Consider the following 19,389-nt stretch of genomic DNA (forward strand, 5'->3'; position numbering starts at 1 on the left):
CAGGTGGGGAGAGACAGCGGGAGCTAGCAGCTATGCGTCCAAAAGGACGCATTCTCTGCTATGTGGGTGGGGGCTTCGGAGTTCTTCAATCAACTTAATAGAAGATTGCAACATAAGAGGATACAGTTCGTTGGATCATTTACCGAGGATATTGGCGTGGGAATTTTTTTTAAAGGTGCAGGTAAGTATTTCTGGTTAATTAAGAAAATTAAAGGACTTTTTTTCGTGGTTGTGTTTTTATTTCATTTAACCCTTTGTGGAAATGGGTAAGGGGTACTTTGTACCCCTATACTCATTTCTCCTGGGAGGGGGTGGGCATCTGGGATCCCCTTCTTAAAGGGGACTCCCAGATGCCACCATGAACCCCCCCCCCCCCAGGGAGTCGTCACCCCCACCTCCTCCTGGGGCACCGGAGGTGGGGAAGAGCCCCTTGTCCATGGATTGGACAAGGGCTCCGGGGAGGGGGGGGGGGAAAGGCTTGGCTACCCCCCCCCCCCCCCGGAGCCCCCCATACCATGGACCATGCGGGCTGGTATAGCTCAGGGTGCGAAGCCCCAGTCGGCCGGGGCTCCGCATTCTGGCTATCCCAGCCTGCATGGGGGACAAGGGGTTACAGAGGCTCGGGAGGGGGGACCCCGCGTCATTTTTTTTTCAGATTTCCCACACTCAGCACATAAAAATAATAATAAAAAAATAATAATATATATATATATATATATATATATATATATATATATATATATACACACGGTATATATATATATATATATACACGGTATATATATATATATATATATACATATATATATATATATATATATATATATATATATATATATATATATATATATTTATATATATATTTTTTTTTTTAAAGGACTTACGAGGTATGAAAAAAGTTATACCATTTCATAATCCAGATCCATGGAGGACGCCATCTGCGCCCTCCCGTTCATTCCGCCATGGCACCCGCAGTAATACTGGCCCCGGTCGGGTCCTGACCCCTCCAAACGGGTCGGATTCTCATTCCCCCCTCAATATGGCCGCCACAGATTGCCGCGGCTGCGCAGTCCGCATAGATGCGATTGCGGCTGCACAGCTCTAGGGCCTCTTCCCGATGCGTCCGATGTATGCACGCATATTGATGACGCGGCAGGAGGAGGCCCTAGAGCTGCGCAGCCGCAATCGCGTCTATGCGGACTGCGCAGCCGCGGCAATCTGTGGCGGCCATATTGAGTGGAGAATGAGAACCCGACCCGTTCGGAGGGGTCGGGAGTCGGGACCCGACCAGGGCCGGTATTACTGCAGGAGCCATGGGGGAAAGACCGGGAGGGCGCGGATGGCGTCCTCCATGGATCTGGATTATGAAAAGGTATTTAACTTTTTTCACATTTGTGGCCTCGGAAGTCCTTTAAATATTGTTTCCTGCTATCTTTTTAACATATCCTGCAAATTTGGTGTTGCTAGGATGTAAGGGGCATTTGCTATTAACTGCTAAAGTCGGCGGGTGATGATAACCAACCAGAATTATAGGGGTGCAAAAGTGCTGAATTCTGCCATAGGCTTCCATTAGGCTCCCTATTTCACTTTCAAAAATCTCAAATCTTTTCAAAGGGCAATGGCTCAGCAGTGGCAAATTTTCTAGCATTGTAGGGACTCTTTAGGGGATCATGACTGGTGAGTTTCGGGCCCTTAGGCCAAGAGGTCATAGCCTAGGGCAGGGGTGCCCACACTTTTTCGGCTTGCCAGCTACTTTAAAATTTGCCACGCCCAGGAGATCTACCAACATTCATTTAGCTAGGTATACGTGGCTTCAGTATAGGTAGATAGGTATAGGGGCCTTCAGTATAGTTAGCCAGGTATAGTGTAGTTAGGTGTGGGTGCCTTCAGTATAGTTGGCCAGGTATAGTGTAGTTAGGTGTAGGAGCCTTCAGTATAGTTAGCCAGGTATAGTGTAGATAGGTATAGGGGCCTTCGGTATAGTTAGCCAGGTATAGTGTAGTTAGGTGTAGGGGCCTTCAGTATAGTTAGCCAGGTATAGTGTAGTTAGGTGTGGGTGCCTTCAGTATAGGTAGCCAGGTATAGTGTAGTTAGGTGTGGGTGCCTTCAGTATAGTTAGCCAGGTATAGTGTAGTTAGGTGTGGGTGCCTTCAGTATAGGTAGCCAGGTATAGTGTAGTTAGGTGTAGGAGCCTTCAGTATAGTTAGCCAGGTATAGAGTAGTTAGGTTACGGTTAGGGTTAGCCTCATATTCAGGTTGGTCATCAACCAACACAGGGGGGGGGGGGGGGGAAGGAATCCACCTGCACTGCCGGCTTCAACAGAGACACATGGAATGATCTCACACCTCTCATGCTGGCTGGGAGATCAATCGCATAAGTGACGTTATTAATCTTTCTGGTCACTGGGAATGGTCCTATGAATCTAGGACCCAGTTTGGGTGACAGTTGCTTCAGGGCCAAATGCCGAGTGGATAACCATACCATGTCTCCCGGAGAAAATTCCCATTCTACAGACCGCCTCTTGTCTGTTTTTTCTAGGTCTGAAAAGCTTTCCCCAAGTTCCTCTTAACCATTCCCCAAATCTCCCTCAAAGCCCTCTGCCAATCCTCCAAGGCTGGGAATGGTGTAGACGCCACAGGTAACGGGGCAAACTTGGGTGATCTTCCCGACACTACCTGGAATGGGGAAAATCCTGAAGAGGAACTTTTCAGGTTGTTGTGCGCAAATTCCGCAAATGGCAAAAATTTTACCCAATCGGACTGAGCATCTGCGACATAACATCTGAGAAATTGCTCCAGGGACTGGTTAACTCTCTCGGTCTGGCCATTGGTCTGTGGGTTGTAGCCTGATGAGAATGCGAGGTCCATATCCAGATGGTGGCAAAAAGCTTTCCAAAACTTTGATACAAATTGGACTCCCCGATCTGACACTACATTTTCCGGAATACCATGTAACCAGAAAACGTGCTGGATGAAGAGATCAGCCAATTCTTGGGCCGAGGGGAGTCCTTTTAATGGAACAAAATGAGCCATCTTACTGAATCTGTCTACTACCACCCAAATGACTGTCTTGCCCTCAGACCTGGGGAGTTCTCCTACAAAATCCATGGACAGATGAGTCCATGGTTCACTTGGCACTGGTAAGGATTGTAAGGTACCCACAGGTGCCTGGCGAGAAGGTTTACTCCTGGCACACACGGCACATTCCCTCACAAACTCCTTACAATGTGTAGCTAATGTAGGTCACCAAGCACATCTGGCCAGTAAATCCTGAGTTCTGGTGGCCCCGGGATGACCAGCATTTTTGTGGGAATGAAACAGATGTAGGAGTTGCAGACGAAAAGGCAGTGGTACAAACATCACCCCCTCGGGTTTCCCCTCTGGAACATCCTGTTGGTAGGGACTCAAAGTGACTGTCCAATCCTTCCAGGTCTCAGTGGCTGCCAGGACTACCCTCTGAGGAAGAATGGTCTCAGGGGCTGAGGGCTGTACTGTCTCAGGTTTGAAACACCTGGACAAGGCGTCGGCCTTGATGTTTTTACTACCAGGGGTATACGTTATTACAAATCTGAATCTTGAAAAGAACAAAGACCACCGGGCCTGACGAGGGCTAAGTCTCTTGGTGCCCTCTATGTACTCCAGATTTTTATGATCTGTATAAACTGTGGTAGTATGTTCTGCACCCTCTAGCCAATGTCGCCACTCTTCAAAAGCTAATTTAATAGCTAAAAGCTCCCGGTTGCCTATATCGTAGTTTTTCTCTGCGGGTGAAAACCTACGAGAGAAGTAGGCGCATGGGTGGAGTTTGCCCTGCAAACCTGAGCGTTAAGACAATACAGCCCCCACCCCAACCTCTGAAGTATCAACCTCCACGATGCAGGGGAAGGTGATATCCACATGTCTTAAGATGGATGCAGAACAGAACAGTTTTTTCAGTGTAGAAAAAGCAGAATGTGCCTCTGCTGACCAGTGGTAAGTATCCGCACCCTTCTTGGAGAGACTGGTGAGAGGCGCAACCACTGATGAGTATCCCTTTATAAATCTCTTGTAATAGTTGGCAAAGCCCAAAAATCTTTGGAGTGCCTTCAACCCCACAGGCTGAGGCCACTCCAAAACAGCAGAGACTTTCCCAGGATCCATGGAGAGGCCAGACGTAGAGATAATGTACCCCAAGAAGGCAACGGAGGTCACTTCAAAGAGACATTTCTCTAATTTAGCGTAAAGCAGATTCTGTCTCAACTTCCCCAATACAAACTTAACATGCTTTCGATGTTCCAAGAGACTGGACGAGAAGATCAGTATATCAACCAGATATACTAAAACAAACTTCCCCAACACTTCTCTGAACACCTCATTAATCAACTCCTGGAAGACGGCCGGGGCGTTACACAACCCGAAGGGCATCACCAGATACTCGTAGTGCCCGTCGGGCGTGTTAAAGGCCGTCTTCCATTCGTCACCATCCCTAATTCGAACTAGGTTGTATGCGCCTCTCAAATCTAGTTTAGAGAAAATCTTTCACTGTAATCTTGTTCAAGCCTCGATAATCAATGCAGGGACGAAGGCCTCCATCCTTTTTTTTTTTACAAAAAAGAATCCTGCCCCTGCTGGTGAACGAGAGGGACGGATAAAACCCTTGGCCAAGTTCTGTTTGATATATTCCTGCATTGCCAGTTTCTCAGGGCCAGATAGATTATAGAGGTGACCCCTAGGAGGCATACAACCAGATCTTAAATCGATGGGACAGTCGAAGGCACGGTGAGGGGGAAGTTTATCTGCTGATTTGGGACAGAATACGTCAGCAAACTCTGCGTACTGAGTTGGCACACCTTTAACCTGAATCTTGGTGTTTCCTATGGTTACTTTTGCTAAACAGTGATGATGACAATGGGTAGACCAGCTCGTTAACTGACCTGAAGCCCAGTCAATATGAGGGGAGTGAAGTTGTAACCATGGCATGCCAAGAATAATGGTGGGGGTGGCCATACGCAGGACCAGAAACTGCAGACTCTCCTTGTGTAGCACCCCAACACTGAACATCAACTCAGGGGTCCGAGAAAGGAGGTGTCTACTTTGCAGAGGAGAGTCATCTACCGCCGTGACCAAAAGTTGTTGGTCTAACGGGAGTAGGGGAATCCCCAGATTCTTTGCAAACTCGTAATCTATAAAGTTAGCCGCTGAACCAGAGTCTAGAAAAGCTTCAGTGGGAGCAGTCTGACCCTCCCATGTGACAGAACAAGGAAGGAGCAGACGATTATTGTTTAGAGGTAATAACTGCGCGCCTAGGGTATTACCTCTCTGACTACACCAAGGCGGCAGCGTTTCCCGACTGTTTAGGACAATTCTGTACCTTATGACTAGTGTTGGGCGAACAGTGTTCGCCACTGTTCGGGTTCTGCAGAACATCACCCTGTTCGGGTGATGTTCGAGTTCGGCCGAACACCTGATGGTGTTCGGCGAAACCGTTCGGCCACATGGCCGAACTAAGAGTGCATGGCCGAACGTTCCACGAACGTTCGGCTAGCGCTGTGATTGGCCGAACGGGTCACGTGGTTCGGACCCGAACGCGCTCTGATTGGCCGAACGGTCACGTGGTTCGGGTAAATAAATACCCGAACCACATCATATCTCCGCCATTTGTCTGTGGGTTTAGCTTTGGGTAGGCAGGCAGGGTAGTTCGCTCTCCAGCCACTCTAGCCAGGGTCCCCCCCAGTCATTGTGTGTCGCTGCTGGGAACAGTAGTACACCGCTCGCTCAGCCACACTATATATAGCATTGGTTACTGCCACTGTGTACCTCGCTCAGCCACGCTATATATAGCATTGTGTTTACTGCCACTCTGTGTACACCGCTCAGCCAGACTATATAGCATTGTGTGTACTGCCACTGTGTACCTCGCTCAGCCACGCTATATATAGCATTGTGTTTACTGCCACTCTGTGTACACCGCTCAGCCAGACTATATAGCATTGTGTGTACTGCCACTCTGTGTACACGGCTCAGCCAGACTATATAGCATTGTGTGTACTGCCACTCTGTGTACACCGCTCAGCCAGACTATATAGCATTGTTTACTGCCACTCTGTGTACACCGCTCAGCCAGACTATATAGCATTGTTTACTGCCACTCTGTGTACACCGCTCAGCCAGACTATATAGCATTGTGTGTACTGCCACTCTGTGTACACCGCTCAGCCAGACTATATAGCATTGTTTACTGCCACTCTGTGTACAACGCTCAGCCACACTATATAGCATTGTTTACTGCCACTCTGTGTACAACGCTCAGCCAGACTATATAGCATTGTTTACTGCCACTCTGTGTACACCGCTCAGCCAGACTATATAGCATTGTTTACTGCCACTCTGTGTACACTGCTCAGCCAGACTATATAGCATTGTGTGTACTGCCACTCTGTGTACACCGCTCAGACTATATAGCATTGTTTACTGCCACTCTGTGTACACCGCTCAGCCAGACTATATAGCATTGTGTGTACTGCCACTCTGTGTACACCGCTCAGCCAGACTATATAGCATTGCATACTCTGCCAGTCAGTGTGTATATTGCTGGGATCAGTAATACTCCACTCACCGCCAACCACTATATGAGCTCACCATTAGTTCCTCAGAGACCTCCGCTGTGAGCAGCACTCCCAACAACAGCAACAGCCAACGCCCCACGCAAGCTATAACATCCACCCCAGCAGCCAGTGGTCAGCAGCAGCCCTCCCCGGAGGAGAACGTTGTGTTCATCGGTCCGTCGCCAGAGCGATTAATGAGGGCTGCCATTGAGGAGACGATGGGGCCTGACGTGGAGGAGGAGGTCTGGCTCAGGCCAGCATCCCAAGTTAATGTTGAGGACAATGAGGGGTCTGTGTCTGGGGATGTTGGGGTGGCAGAGGTGGTGGGTGGGTCAGACTCAGGAGAAGAGTTGTATGATGAGGATGATGATCGGGACCATCTGTATGTGCCTCAGAGTCCGACCCCGGAAAACATGTTGTATCGTGTGTTTAGGTACTAAAATCTGCGTTCCCACTTCCCAGTACTGCCCGCAGTGCCCGGGTCCACGGATCCATATAATTTTTTGGGCAGCACTATCAAACTGTGGTACTATGAGTGAGTTGCCATGCTCCTTCTGTGCTGCCTGTCACACTCACCGTCTGTCTGCAGATGGATTGTTCAACACAGCTACGCCATCTGACATGTAGTCCTGGACCTTGACCATCTTCTCCAGGCGATTGGTGTTGGAGGACGTGGAACTGCCCGATTGCTGTTCTGTGGGCTGCTGCATGGGTTTTAGAAAATGTTCCCACTCCAAGGACACTGCCAATACCATTCCCTTTTCGGCACTAGCAGCAGCTTGTGTTCTTTGCTGCCCTCCTGGTCCTCCTGGGTTTGCTGAAGTCAGTCTGTCGGCGTACAACTGGCTAGAGAAGGAGGAGGATGTCAATCTCCTCTCTAAAGTCTCCATCCTCAAGGGCCTGCTGGAATTGTTCCATTTTTGACCTGTCTGACACTTTCTTCAATCAGTTTTTTAACATTGTGTTTGTATAAACTGGGTATAAACCCAGTAATTGGTGTTGTCCAGATTCCAGAATAATGAATAATAATGAATAGTGAATAATGCGCGGGCCGCGTTCAATGCAGTCTAGCATGAATTGAGCCATGTGTGCCAGAGAGTCCTGCCAGACTCCTCTGTCTTCATGTTCTTGTGAGCGTTGTGATTGTTGTGATGCACCATATTCGTCACCAGCATCACTTTCTTCCTCTTCTGCTGTCCATTCCCGCTAAATTGTGGAAGTCCAACGTGCACCGCTCTGTCCCTCGGCAGTGGGGGCATCCAATTCCTGCTCCAACTCCAGCTGTTCCTCGTCCTGTTCTTTGTCATAGCTGGGACCAGCGTTTCCTGAGGCAGGTTGCCTGATGTTGGTATCATCACGCTGATCGTTTTCATCTTCAGAATCCCCCACTTGCATCATGCCAGCGGTTTTCCATCTTCAACATTGATTTCTTCAGTAAACACAGCAGTGGTATTGTAATGCTGACTGTAGAGTTGTCACTGCTCAGTCACGCAACGTGGATTGCTCAAAATTTTGGAGGACTTGGCAGAGATCCAACATGGTGGCCCAATCAGATCCACAGAAGCTTGGTAGCTAGCTGCTGGAATGCGCCTCGGCACTGCGCAAAAGCGTGCTAGCATGTGCAGCGTAGAATTCCAGCGCGTAGGGAGGGACATCACCCAGCGAGCGATGGTGCGCTAGATTGAAGCGCTCCTGCATCTCTTGGTGAGTCCTTCAGAAGCGGTACTGGACTTTTAACAATGTTTTTTTTTTTTTCCTTCAACAGAAGATCTGCCACGTTGGAGTGAGGAGGACGCCGCCGACCCCGACACCAAGCTGAACCCCGGCGAACTCCAAGCAGAGGATCTTCAGAAACCCTCAAGGCTTTGAGCAAGCTGAGGAGGATCAGCAGTCCCGACGAGACCTCTCCTCATATGCGACTGAGTGCAGTGGAGCTCCCCAGAACAACCTCTCAGTTGTCACTTTGTCACTGGTCACTTTGTCATTTTGTCATTTTGTCACTTTGTCACTTTGTCACTTGTCACTTTGTCATTTTGTCACTTGTCACTTTGTCACTTGTCACTTGTCACTTTGTCACTTGTCACTTGTCACTTTGTCATTTTGTCACTTTGTCATTTTGTCACTTTGTCACTGGTCACTTTGTCACTTTTCACTTTGTCACTTGGTCACTTGTCACTTGGTCACTTGTCCAGATGATCTCGGGACACCTCCTGCGATTCAAATTCCTGCACACATTGCTCTGGGATTTGGGTGTGATGAATGATGCATCTAACTGGCCACCGGAGGCAATTAAGGCCTTCAAAACATTGAAAGCAGCTTTCTGTTCCGCCCCCATTTTGCGTCATGTTGAGTTGTTGACTTATGACCCTCCTCTGCACAGTACAAACAGAGTTGTTCTGTTTTCCTGCGATTCTTTCCAGTTGTGTCAATTTTAAATGTCCAGTTTGCATTGGCTCTGGCTAGTGTTGGGCGAACACCTGGATGTTCGGGTTCGCGAACGTTCGCCGAACATGGCCGCGATGTTCGGGTGTTCGCGCCGAACTCCGAACATAATGGAAGTCAATGGGGACCCGAACTTTTGTGCTTTGTAAAGCTTCCTTACATGCTACATACCCCAAATTTGCAGGGTATGTGCACCTTGGGAGTGGGTACAAGAGGGAAAAAAATATTTGAAAAAGAGCTTATAGTTTTTGAGAAAATTTATTGTAAAGTTTCAAAGGAAAAAATGTCTTTTAAATGCGGAAAATGTCATTTTTCTTTGCACAGGTAACATGCTTTTTGTCGCCATGCAGTCATAAATGTAATACAGATAAGAGGTTCCAGGAAAAGGGACCGGTAACGCTAACCCAGCAGCAGCACACGTGATAGAACAGGAGGAGGGTGGCGCAGGAGGAGAAGGCCACGCTTTGAGACACAACAACCCAGGCCTTGCATGAGGACAAGAAGCGTGCGGATAGCAATGCATTTTGTCGCCATGCAGTCATAAATGTAATACAGATAAGAGGTTCCGTAAAAAGGGACCGGAAACGCTAACCCAGCAGCAGCACACGTGATGGAACAGGAGGAGGCGCAGGAGGAGAAGGCCACGCTTTGAGGCGCAACCCAGGCCTTGCATGAGGACAAGAAGCGTGCGGATAGCAATGCATTTTGTCGCCATGCAGTCATAAATGTAATACAGATAAGAGGTTCCGTAAAAAGGGACCGGAGACGCTAACCCAGCAGCAGCACACGTGATGGAACAGGAGGAGGCGCAGCAGGAGAAGGGCATGCTTTGAGGCGCAACCCAGGCCTTGCATGAGGACAAGAAGCGTGCGGATAGCAATGCATTTTGTCGCCATGCAGTCATAAATGTAATACAGATAAGAGGTTCCGTAAAAAGGGACCGGCAACGCTAACCCAGCAGCAGCACACGTGATGGAACAGGAGGAGGCGCAGGAGGAGAAGGCCACGCTTTCAGGCGCAACCCAGGCCTTGCATGAGGACAAGAAGCGTGCGGATAGCAATGCATTTTGTCGCCATGCAGTCATTAATGTAATACAGATGAGAGGTTCAATAAACAGGGACCGGAAACGCTAACCCATCACAGATGTTCATTGTTAATGTTACTTGGTTGGGGTCCGGGAGTGTTGCGTAGTCGTTTCCAATCCAGGATTGATTCATTTTAATTTGAGTCAGACGGTCTGCATTTTCTGTGGAGAGGCGGATACGCCGATCTGTGACGATGCCTCCGGAAGCACTGAAACAGCGTTCCGACATAACGCTGGCTGCCGGGCAAGCCAGCACCTCTATTGCGTACATTGCCAGTTCGTGCCAGGTGTCTAGCTTCGATACCCAATAGTTGAAGGGTGCAGATGGATTGTTCAACACAGCTACGCCATCTGACATGTAGTCCTTGACCATCTTCTCCAGGCGATCGGTGTTGGAGGTGGATCTGCACGCTTGCTGTTCTGTGGGCTGCTGCATGGGTGTCAGAAAATGTTCCCACTCCAAAGACACTGCCGATACCATTCCCTTTTGGGCACTAGCTGCGGCTTGTGTTGTTTGCTGCCCTCCTGGTCGTCCTGGATTTGCGAAAGTCAGTCTGTCGGCGTACAACTGGCTAGAGGAGGGGGAGAATGTCAATCTCCTCTCTAAAGTCTCCACAAGGGCCTGCTGGTATTCTTCCATTTTGACCTGTCTGACTCTTTCTTCAAGCAGTTTTGGAACATTGTGTTTGTACCGTGGATCCAGAAGGGTATAAACCCAGTAATTGGTGTTGTCCAGAATGCGCACAATGCGTGGGTCGCGTTCAATGCAGTCTAGCATGAATTGAGCCATGTGTGCCAGAGTCCTGCCAGAATCCTCATCATCCTCTTGTGAGCGTTGTGATAGTGATGCATCATAGTCGTCACCTTCTTCCCGGTCTGCTTCTGCTGACCATTCGCGCTGAATTGTGGAAGTCCAACGTGCACCGCTCTGGCCCTCGTCAGTGGTGGCATGAAATTCCTGCTCCAACTCCAGCTGTTCCTCCTCCTCTTCTTCGTCATAGCTGCTGGGGCCAGCGTTTCCTAAAGCAGATGGCCTGATGTTGGTATCATCACGCTGATCGTTTTCTCCTTCAGATTCCCCCAGTTGCATCATGACAGCTGTTTCCTTGATTTTCAACATTGACTTCTTCAGTAAACACAGCAGTGGTATGGTAATGCTGACTGAAGAGTTGTCACTGCTCAGAAACAACGTGGATTGTTCAAAATTTTGGAGGACTTGGCAGAGGTCCAACATGTTGGCCCAATCGGATCCACAGAAGCTTGGCAGCTGTCCGGATGCGCCTCGGTACTGCGCCGTCATGTACTGGACCACTGCACTCTTCTGCTCGCAAAAGCGGGCTAGCATGTGCAGCGTAGAATTCCAGCGCGTAGGGACATCACAAAGCAAGCGATGGTGGGGGAGATTGAAGCGCTCCTGCATCTTGGCGAGTGCCCCTGAAGCAGTACTGGAATTTCTACAATGTTTGGCCACTCGTCGCACCTTCAACAGAAGATCGGCCACGCCTGGGTATGTCCTCAGGAACCGCTGAACTACTAGGTTCATCACGTGCGCCAGGCAAGGGATGTGTGTCAGCTTAGCCAACCTTAAAGCGCGAATGAGATAACTCCCATTATCACACACAACCATGCCCGGTTTCAGGTCCAGCGGTGCCAGCCACAAATCCGTCTGTTCCTTTATTCCCCTCCAAATTTCCTCCCCTGTGTGCTGCTTATCCCCAAGGCAGATCAGCTTCAGCAACGCTTGCTGATGCATGCCAACAGCTGTGCTGCACTGCTTCCACAATCCTACTGCTGCTGGGTTAGCGTTTCCGGATGAGGTACAGCTTTGAGATGCGTTGGAGGAGAAGGAGTCAGAGAGGTAGGTGCTGCTGTTGTTATCCAGTGGGAGGGACGGCGGTGCAGCTGTTTGCGGCGTGGGCAACACCCGCGCCGTAGCAGGTGAGGAATCGCTGCCAGGCTCCACAAGGTTCACCCAGTGCGCGGTAAGGAAGATGTATCGACCCTGGCCAAACGCACTCGTCCAGGTGTCAGTGGTGAGGTGAACCTTGCAGGCAATGGCATTCTTCAAGCTTTGGGTTATTTTGCTGACCACGTGCTCATGCAACTCAGGCACTGCAGAGCGCGCAAAGTGGTAGCGGCTGGGAACCACGTTTTTCCCCCTGCTCAGGCGGGTCTTGCACACCTTGCAAAACACCATGGTACCATCCTCACTGCAGTCTTCAAAGAAAGCCCAGTCTTTGGAGCACCTGCCTTGCTGGCGATTTCTGTTTGCGCCTCTTTTGCGTCTCACTTGAAATTCCACGCTTGTGGTGCCTGAAATTTCGCGCCGCCTACCTTGTGGCACAAGGCGAACTCGTGCAGCAGTGGGTTCTTCAACAGACTCATCTGTGCTGCTACGACGGCGATGTTCTCCTTCACATACAAAATCTGGGTCTGTGTCCACATTGTCCAAACCCTCCTCTTCCATCTCCTCAAACTCGTCATATGTGATTGTGGGCCGCCGCCGTGGAGTAGAGCTCCCCAGAACAACCTCTGCGCAGCTCACTCCAACGTCGTCTTCCAGATCTTCTCGGCCGACCTCCTGCAATTGAAACCCCTCCTGCCCAACTTGCTCTGGGATTTGGGTTTCAAAGTCCTCGGACTCGCCTTGCATTTCAGTGCGCGGTGCATTTCCCACAGTAAATGGTTGTGAATCCGGGCACAACATTTCTGGCTGTTCCATTGACCTTTGAAAGGTGGAAGTTTGTTGGGCTGGGAATAGCTCCTGCGAATACCCCATTGTGTCCTGAGGAAATTCTTCGGACTGGTTATTTGGCAGTTGTGTGCGTGGTGTCGCTGCCGGTTGTGTCAGCTTTGTGCCCACTGGCTCCTTGTAACTGGCTGAGGACTTGGACCTCGTGCGTGATGTGCTGGTGCTGCTTAACCCACTGCTGGACTATTGAGAGGTCATCCAATTAATTATCTGGTCCTGTTCTTTTGGATTTGTGAGGGTTGATTTCCTGGACAACATGGGCGGTATTGAGTGGGTTTTCTTCGGTGCTCCACTGTGGCCTGTACGTGAACCGTCAGGGGAAACACCTCTTCCCTTGCTCCTCCCTCTTTCACAGGATTTCTTCTTCATTTCACTCATCCTTAAAGTACACGCTGACTGGCAGCAGTACAGTGGCAGTACAGAAATGCTATATAGTGGTGGGTGAGCGGTGTACTACTATTCCCAGCAGCGACACAGAGCACAATGCTATACAGTGGTGGGTGAGCGGTGTACTACTATTCCCAGCAGCGACACAGAGCACAATGCTATACAGTGGTGGGTGAGCGGTGTACTACTATTCCCAGCAGCGACACAGAGCACAATGCTATACAGTGGTGGGTGAGCGGTGTACTACTGTTCCCAGCAGCGACACGGAGCACAATGCTATACAGTGGTGGGTGAGCGGTGTACTACTATTCCCAGCAGCGACACAGAGCACAATGCTATACAGTGGTGGGTGAGCGGTGTACTACTATTCCCAGCAGCGACACAGAGCACAATGCTATACAGTGGTGGGTGAGCGGTGTACTACTGTTCCCAGCAGCGACACAGAGCACAATGCTATACAGTGGTGGGTGAGCGGTGTACTACTGTTCCCAGCAGCGACACAGAGCACAATGCTATACAGTGGTGGGTGAGCGGTGTACTACTATTCCCAGCAGCGACACAGAACACAATGCTATACAGTGGTGGGTGAGCGGTGTACTACTATTCCCAGCAGCGACACAGAGCACAATGCTATACAGTGGTGGGTGAGTGGTGTACTACTGTTCCCAGCAGCGACACAGAGCACAATGCTATACAGTGGTGGGTGAGCGGTGTACTACTATTCCCAGCAGCGACACAGAGCACCATGCTATACAGTGGTGGGTGAGCGGTGTACTACTATTCCCAGCAGCGACACAGAGCACAATGCTATACAGCGGTGGGTGAGCGGTGTACTAGTATTCCCAGCAGCGACACAGAGCACAATTCTATACAGTGGTGGGTGAGCGGTGTACTACTGTTCCCAGCAGCGACACAGAGCACAATGCTATACAGTGGTGGGTGAGCGGTGTACTACTATTCCCAGCAGCGACACAGAGCACAATGCTATACAGTGGCGGGTGAGCGGTGTACTACTGTTCCCAGCAGAGACACAGAGTGGCAGTAAACACAATGCTATATAGTGTGGGTGAGCGGTGTACTACTGTTCCCAGCAGCGACACAATGACTGGGGGGACCCTGGCTAGCCTGGCTGGAGAGAGAACTACCCTGCCTGCCTACCCAAAGCTAAACCCACAGACAAATGGCGGAGAAATGACGTGGATCGGGTATTTATTTACCCGAACCACGTGACCCGTTCGGCAAATCAGAGCGCGTTCGGGTCCGAACCACGTGACCCGTTCGGCCAATCACAGCACTAGCCAAACGTTCGGGGAACGTTCGGCCATGCGCTCTTAGTTCGGCCATATGGCCGAACGGTTTGGCCGTCAAACTCGAACATCACCCGAACAGTGGTGAACACTGTTCGCCCAACACTAGCTCTGGCGGTGGTGACACGGGTGGAGGAGAGGCGTAGGAGACATATCTTACAGTATTCTTACCCCGGGTTTGTTTCTGATAGCGCAAACGGCGATCCACCCGTACTGCCAAAGAGATTGCCTCATCAATAGTTTTTGGTTCAGGGTGTCCCAACATCAACTCAGAAACTGCATCTGATAGACCCGATTGACCCGATAGGAAACAGTCTAACAATGCGAATGAGCCCCACCTAGCTGACACAGCCCACTTCCTGAACTCAGCTGCGTAAACTTCTACCGGATCTTTACCCTGACGTAAAGTCTTAAGCTTCCGCTCAGCGGTAGAGGCAATATCCGGATCATCATAAATTATGGCCATAGCTTTAAAAAATTCCTCTACTGACGATAAAGCTTCATGCCCTGCCTGGAGGCTATATGCCCATGTTTGTGAGTCCCCTGACAAAAGGGTCTTCATAAACGTCTCTGTGCCTCAGTTCCCGATAAATTGGGTCTCAACTCAAAATAAGACAATACTCGATTTCTAAAGTTCTGAAAGTCAGATCTATGACCAGAAAACCTTTTGGGTACAGACATATGTAAGTCTGTAACTGGAGGAGATCGCACTGCATTCACAGCCGCTTGAAGGACTTGTATGGACCCAGATAAAGCGGTAATCTGGGTCTGTTGGCCATCCAACACCCTGATGAAATTTTCCACCGAGGTGGTTAGTCCATCAAGACGGCTGCTGAGTGCGTCCATTTTCTTTTTCAGGTCTGCCGTTCTGTAACGATCGGTGTCAGCACACAGAGAGAATCTGATTGTTGATGATCTGCAGAATCATCAACAATACAGATGTATACTTGATTAAATGATCTGCAGAATCACCAATAATGCAAGTATGACTAACCTCTGAACACCAATGAAGTGTAAGTGTTTGGTGCAACTGTAGGCTATCTCACGTGGGGCGGGAGACACAGATAACTTAGGCCAGAGACCACCTGAGGAGCAGGTGGCCCTGGGCTGTGCAGGGACTATCTGAGACTCCGTAACAAAAATTGCATCCTGTTTTTTTATCATCCTACAAGTTCCAAAAGCTATTCTAATGTGTTCTGGCTTACTGCAGCACGTTCTACTATCACCATCTCTGTAATAAATCAACTTATCTCTCTCTTGTCAGACTTGTCAGCCTGTGTCTGGAAGGCTGCCAAGTTCTTCAGTGTTGTGGTTCTGTGATGCATCTCCCCCCTCCAGGCCCCTCTCTGCACACTGCATGTGTATTATTTAGATTAGGGCAGCTTCTCTCTTATCTTTTACAAGCTGGATAAATCCTCCTCTGAGCTGGCTAGGCTTTCACATACTGAGGAATTACATACAGGCAGAGCTGTCTGCACTCTGCAGGAAGAAACAGCCTGACACTTCAGTGGAAGATAGCTGCAGGGGGAAAGAAACACACAAATGATCTCTTGAGATTCAAAAGGAAGGGTGTATACAGCCTGCTTGTGTATGAATGTATTTTCTATGTGTGGACATACTGTACATCAACCTACTTCCTGTTTTGGTGGCCATTTTGTTTGTTTATAAACAAACTTTTTAAAACTGTTTTTAACCACTTTTAATGCGGCGAGGAGCGGCGAAATTGTGACAGAGGGTAATAGGAGATGTCCCCTAACGCACTGGTATGTTTACTTTTGTGCGATTTTAACAATACAGATTCTCTTTAAGAGAGGGGATAGAGATATTCTGGTAGCCAGTAAGTATTCGCAACGGCAGACAACCAGCAACTGACAGGCAAGATGTATATATACTCCAGCGCTCCTCAGCGCCGCCCCCAGCCACTCAGCCAATCAGGAGTTCCGCTGGAATCAGCTGATCGTCCTGGTCAGCTGATACCTCTCCTGCTGGCATAAAGGTCCTGCCTTCTAGCGTAGCTCTCCATCTGTGTGCACTAGAAGGCCCAGGCAAACCAGACGCATGCTGCTGTGCGGAAACCGCCGGTCTGAACGCGGAGACAGCCACCCCGCCGTCAGACCGCGCGGTGGCATCTCCGCTATTCATTACAGTTGGATACTGCATTGACGTGCAATGCCACCATGCAGTGAAGCATACGGTACAATGCTTCGCTGCCACTGTAATCACGCACGTTATCTGGTAAATGCACAGTATGCTGTATGTTACTCTGATAAGACCCGCCGCACCCTCACCTGATGTGCATGTACCATAGAAATATCATTGCATCGCGCTGGGATTGGATGTGATGATGAGATGGAACACAACGGATTCAGTATGAAAGGAGACCACATTTAAAAAGGAACTGTAGTGAAAATCAGGTTTTTTTTTTTACAATATTGATTTATAGATTATTTAGTCAGTGTTTGCCCATTGTAAAATCTTTCCTCTCCCTGATTTACATTCTGACATTTATCACTGGTGGTGACATCTTTAGTTCTGCCAGGTGATCTGTACGGAACTTTCATTCAATAGAGTTCTATGCACATAGGGAGATATTGCTTGCTTGGCAGTTGGAAAAATACGTTATTTCCCACAATGCATCGAGGTTCACAGACAGCAAACTGTCAGGACCTTGGTCATGACATCACACTGTGGGAGGGGTTTCACCACAATATCATCCATACAGACTCCCTTGATGATCTATTAGAGAAAATGTAAACATTTCTTGTGGGAAAGGGCGTATCAGCTACTGATTGGAATAAAGCTCAGTCCTTGGTTAGGGTTCGTTCACACCCAAGGCGTTTTCGCTATTTTTTAAGCGCGGGCGATTTTGAAAATTGCCTTAAAAGTGCTTGTGCGATTATTCCTTATAGGATAGATCATATCTGCGCATTTTGTCAGCTTTCCGCTGACCAAAGCGTTGTGGGCACCATTTTTGGGCGATTTTGCTACAATGGAAAGTATAGGAAAAAACACAAAACGCTCACAAAATCGTTTTTGCGGCTAGGAGGGGGAAAAAAATCACTCTCAAAATCGCAAACTGTGGCCGTCAGTGATTTCGATTTTAGATGTGAGAAAAGCCTTACAGTTCCACTTTAAAGAGCTTCAGTCCAGGTTTGCAGGATCCCTTTTACTCCAGTATCTCAATATGAAATGACTCTGAGACCAAAAATGGATTGAGATGAAATGGTGCCCTAAGCAAGATAGCAGTTTTGATAATGGTCATCTGGCTTTTTTTTTTTTAGTAAGATTTGGTGAAGACTAGCATCCATCAGGCCCCTAGACTCTCTCCAGGCCCTAGGCAGCTGCCTAGAATTGCCTTGTGGATGATCCAGCTCTGCTCAGAGATAATGAGACGCTAGTGGCGGATATTATTATTGCCGGTCGGTGAGAGGCCAGAGTGCATGTAGTGAGGAGTGGTGATTAGATCTTTTCTCCTGCAGCTGTCACTGCCCCCTCCCTGGCCATATTTACATCTCTAGTATCTAATAACAAGAAAAGGAAAGTCTGTAAAAGCCAGAATTAACGATTGCTTGGGAGAACCGGCCTGGCCAGTCTATAACAGCTGACATCTGGGCTGGGGAGCGCGCGGTCCAATGTGCTCCAGCAGCTGAGTATAACCCCAGTGATCCCTCATTCTGCCTGAGTCATCGTGATTGTTTGCCTTCCAGGGAATGTGTGGGCTGGACCACTGAAATCGCTTATATAAGGCACAAGTCAGTCCCAGATCAGCAGAGCCTGAACACACAGGAGCCCGTCTGCAGTCATGGCTGGTGAGTCCTCTACAGTGTTACTCTATAGGAAATAGGATATTAATAAGAATAAGTTCATGAACAAACATTTTTTTTAAAGAAACTTTATAAGGCTACTCCAGGTCAGCTGGATATGTTAGAAAGCTTTTATCAAACATGGGGGCTGATTCACAAAGTTTACTTATTTTCACCTTAACTAGAATACTGGGAACACATGGTGCAATTTCCCATCGAGTGTACATGTCCTGGATCAATAAAGGGATTTTCCAATGACAATTTTGCAAAAGCAATCCCTTTATCGATCAGGAATAGTTTGGACTGGTTGGAAATAATCGTCCAATTCCCGTAGTTTGGACTGGAAGTTGCATTGTGTGTTCCCAGCATAAGGAGAGCTAATGAGATAAACAAATAAGGAGCTATAGTTCATGCGTTAAGTCAAATGAGGAGAGATACTCAGCATTTCTTCCTTGCGCTAAGCTAAAAGATTCCTTACAGTCTTAAACCTACTAGCCAGCGGCGTAGAAATCGCTATAGCAACCATAGCGTTGCTATAGGGCCCGCGGCAACCCTACGTCACAGGGGGCCCGCCGCCCTCAGCTAAGAGAGGACTTTTTTTTTTATTATAATAATGCCGGCGCTCCGGCCCGGGCCCCCCCCCTCCCTGTCTCACCTCGGGGCCCCCCTCCTCCTATTATGAGCGGCGCGGGAGAGCGGCATATAGAGCAGGCTCCGGCGGGAGTTCCAGCAGGCTCAGACGCTAGAGGTCCAGCTGCCTCCGGGCTACGGCGTCTCCTCTGTATGCTGCTCGAATGCGAGCAGCATACAGAGAGAGGAGACGCCGTAGCCCGGAGGCAGCTGGACCTCTAGCGTCTGAGCCTGCTGGAACTCCCGCCGGAGCCTGCTCTATATGCCGCTCTCCCGCGCCGCTCATAATAGCAGGAGGGGGGCCCCCGAGGTAAGGCAGGGAGGGAGGGAGGGAGGCCTTACCCCACTAAGCCACTCGTCTGCCCACTCACCCACCCGCCCCGGCTACCTAACTGTCCA

The 19,389-nt window shown here is 49.2% G+C and overlaps 1 protein-coding gene across 2 annotated transcripts in view; it reads left to right on the plus strand.

The window, feature by feature from the left end:
• Positions 1-19,389, plus strand: part of LOC137538980 (NAD(P)H dehydrogenase [quinone] 1-like) — a 148,425-nt gene that overhangs the window by 78,007 nt on the left and 51,029 nt on the right. The window contains exon 1 of one of the 2 annotated variants that reach the window (XM_068261432.1): positions 18,138-18,366. The exons of the other annotated variant lie outside the window; for it this stretch is intronic. Coding sequence (XP_068117533.1) covers positions 18,360-18,366 — 7 coding nt within the window. The 5' untranslated portion in view covers positions 18,138-18,359. Of the gene's footprint in view, positions 1-18,137; positions 18,367-19,389 lie in introns of those variants that run through there. 2 annotated transcript variants of the gene reach the window in all.

Source organism: Hyperolius riggenbachi, chromosome 11, assembly GCF_040937935.1.
Source record: "Hyperolius riggenbachi isolate aHypRig1 chromosome 11, aHypRig1.pri, whole genome shotgun sequence".
NCBI lineage: Eukaryota > Metazoa > Chordata > Amphibia > Anura > Hyperoliidae > Hyperolius > Hyperolius riggenbachi.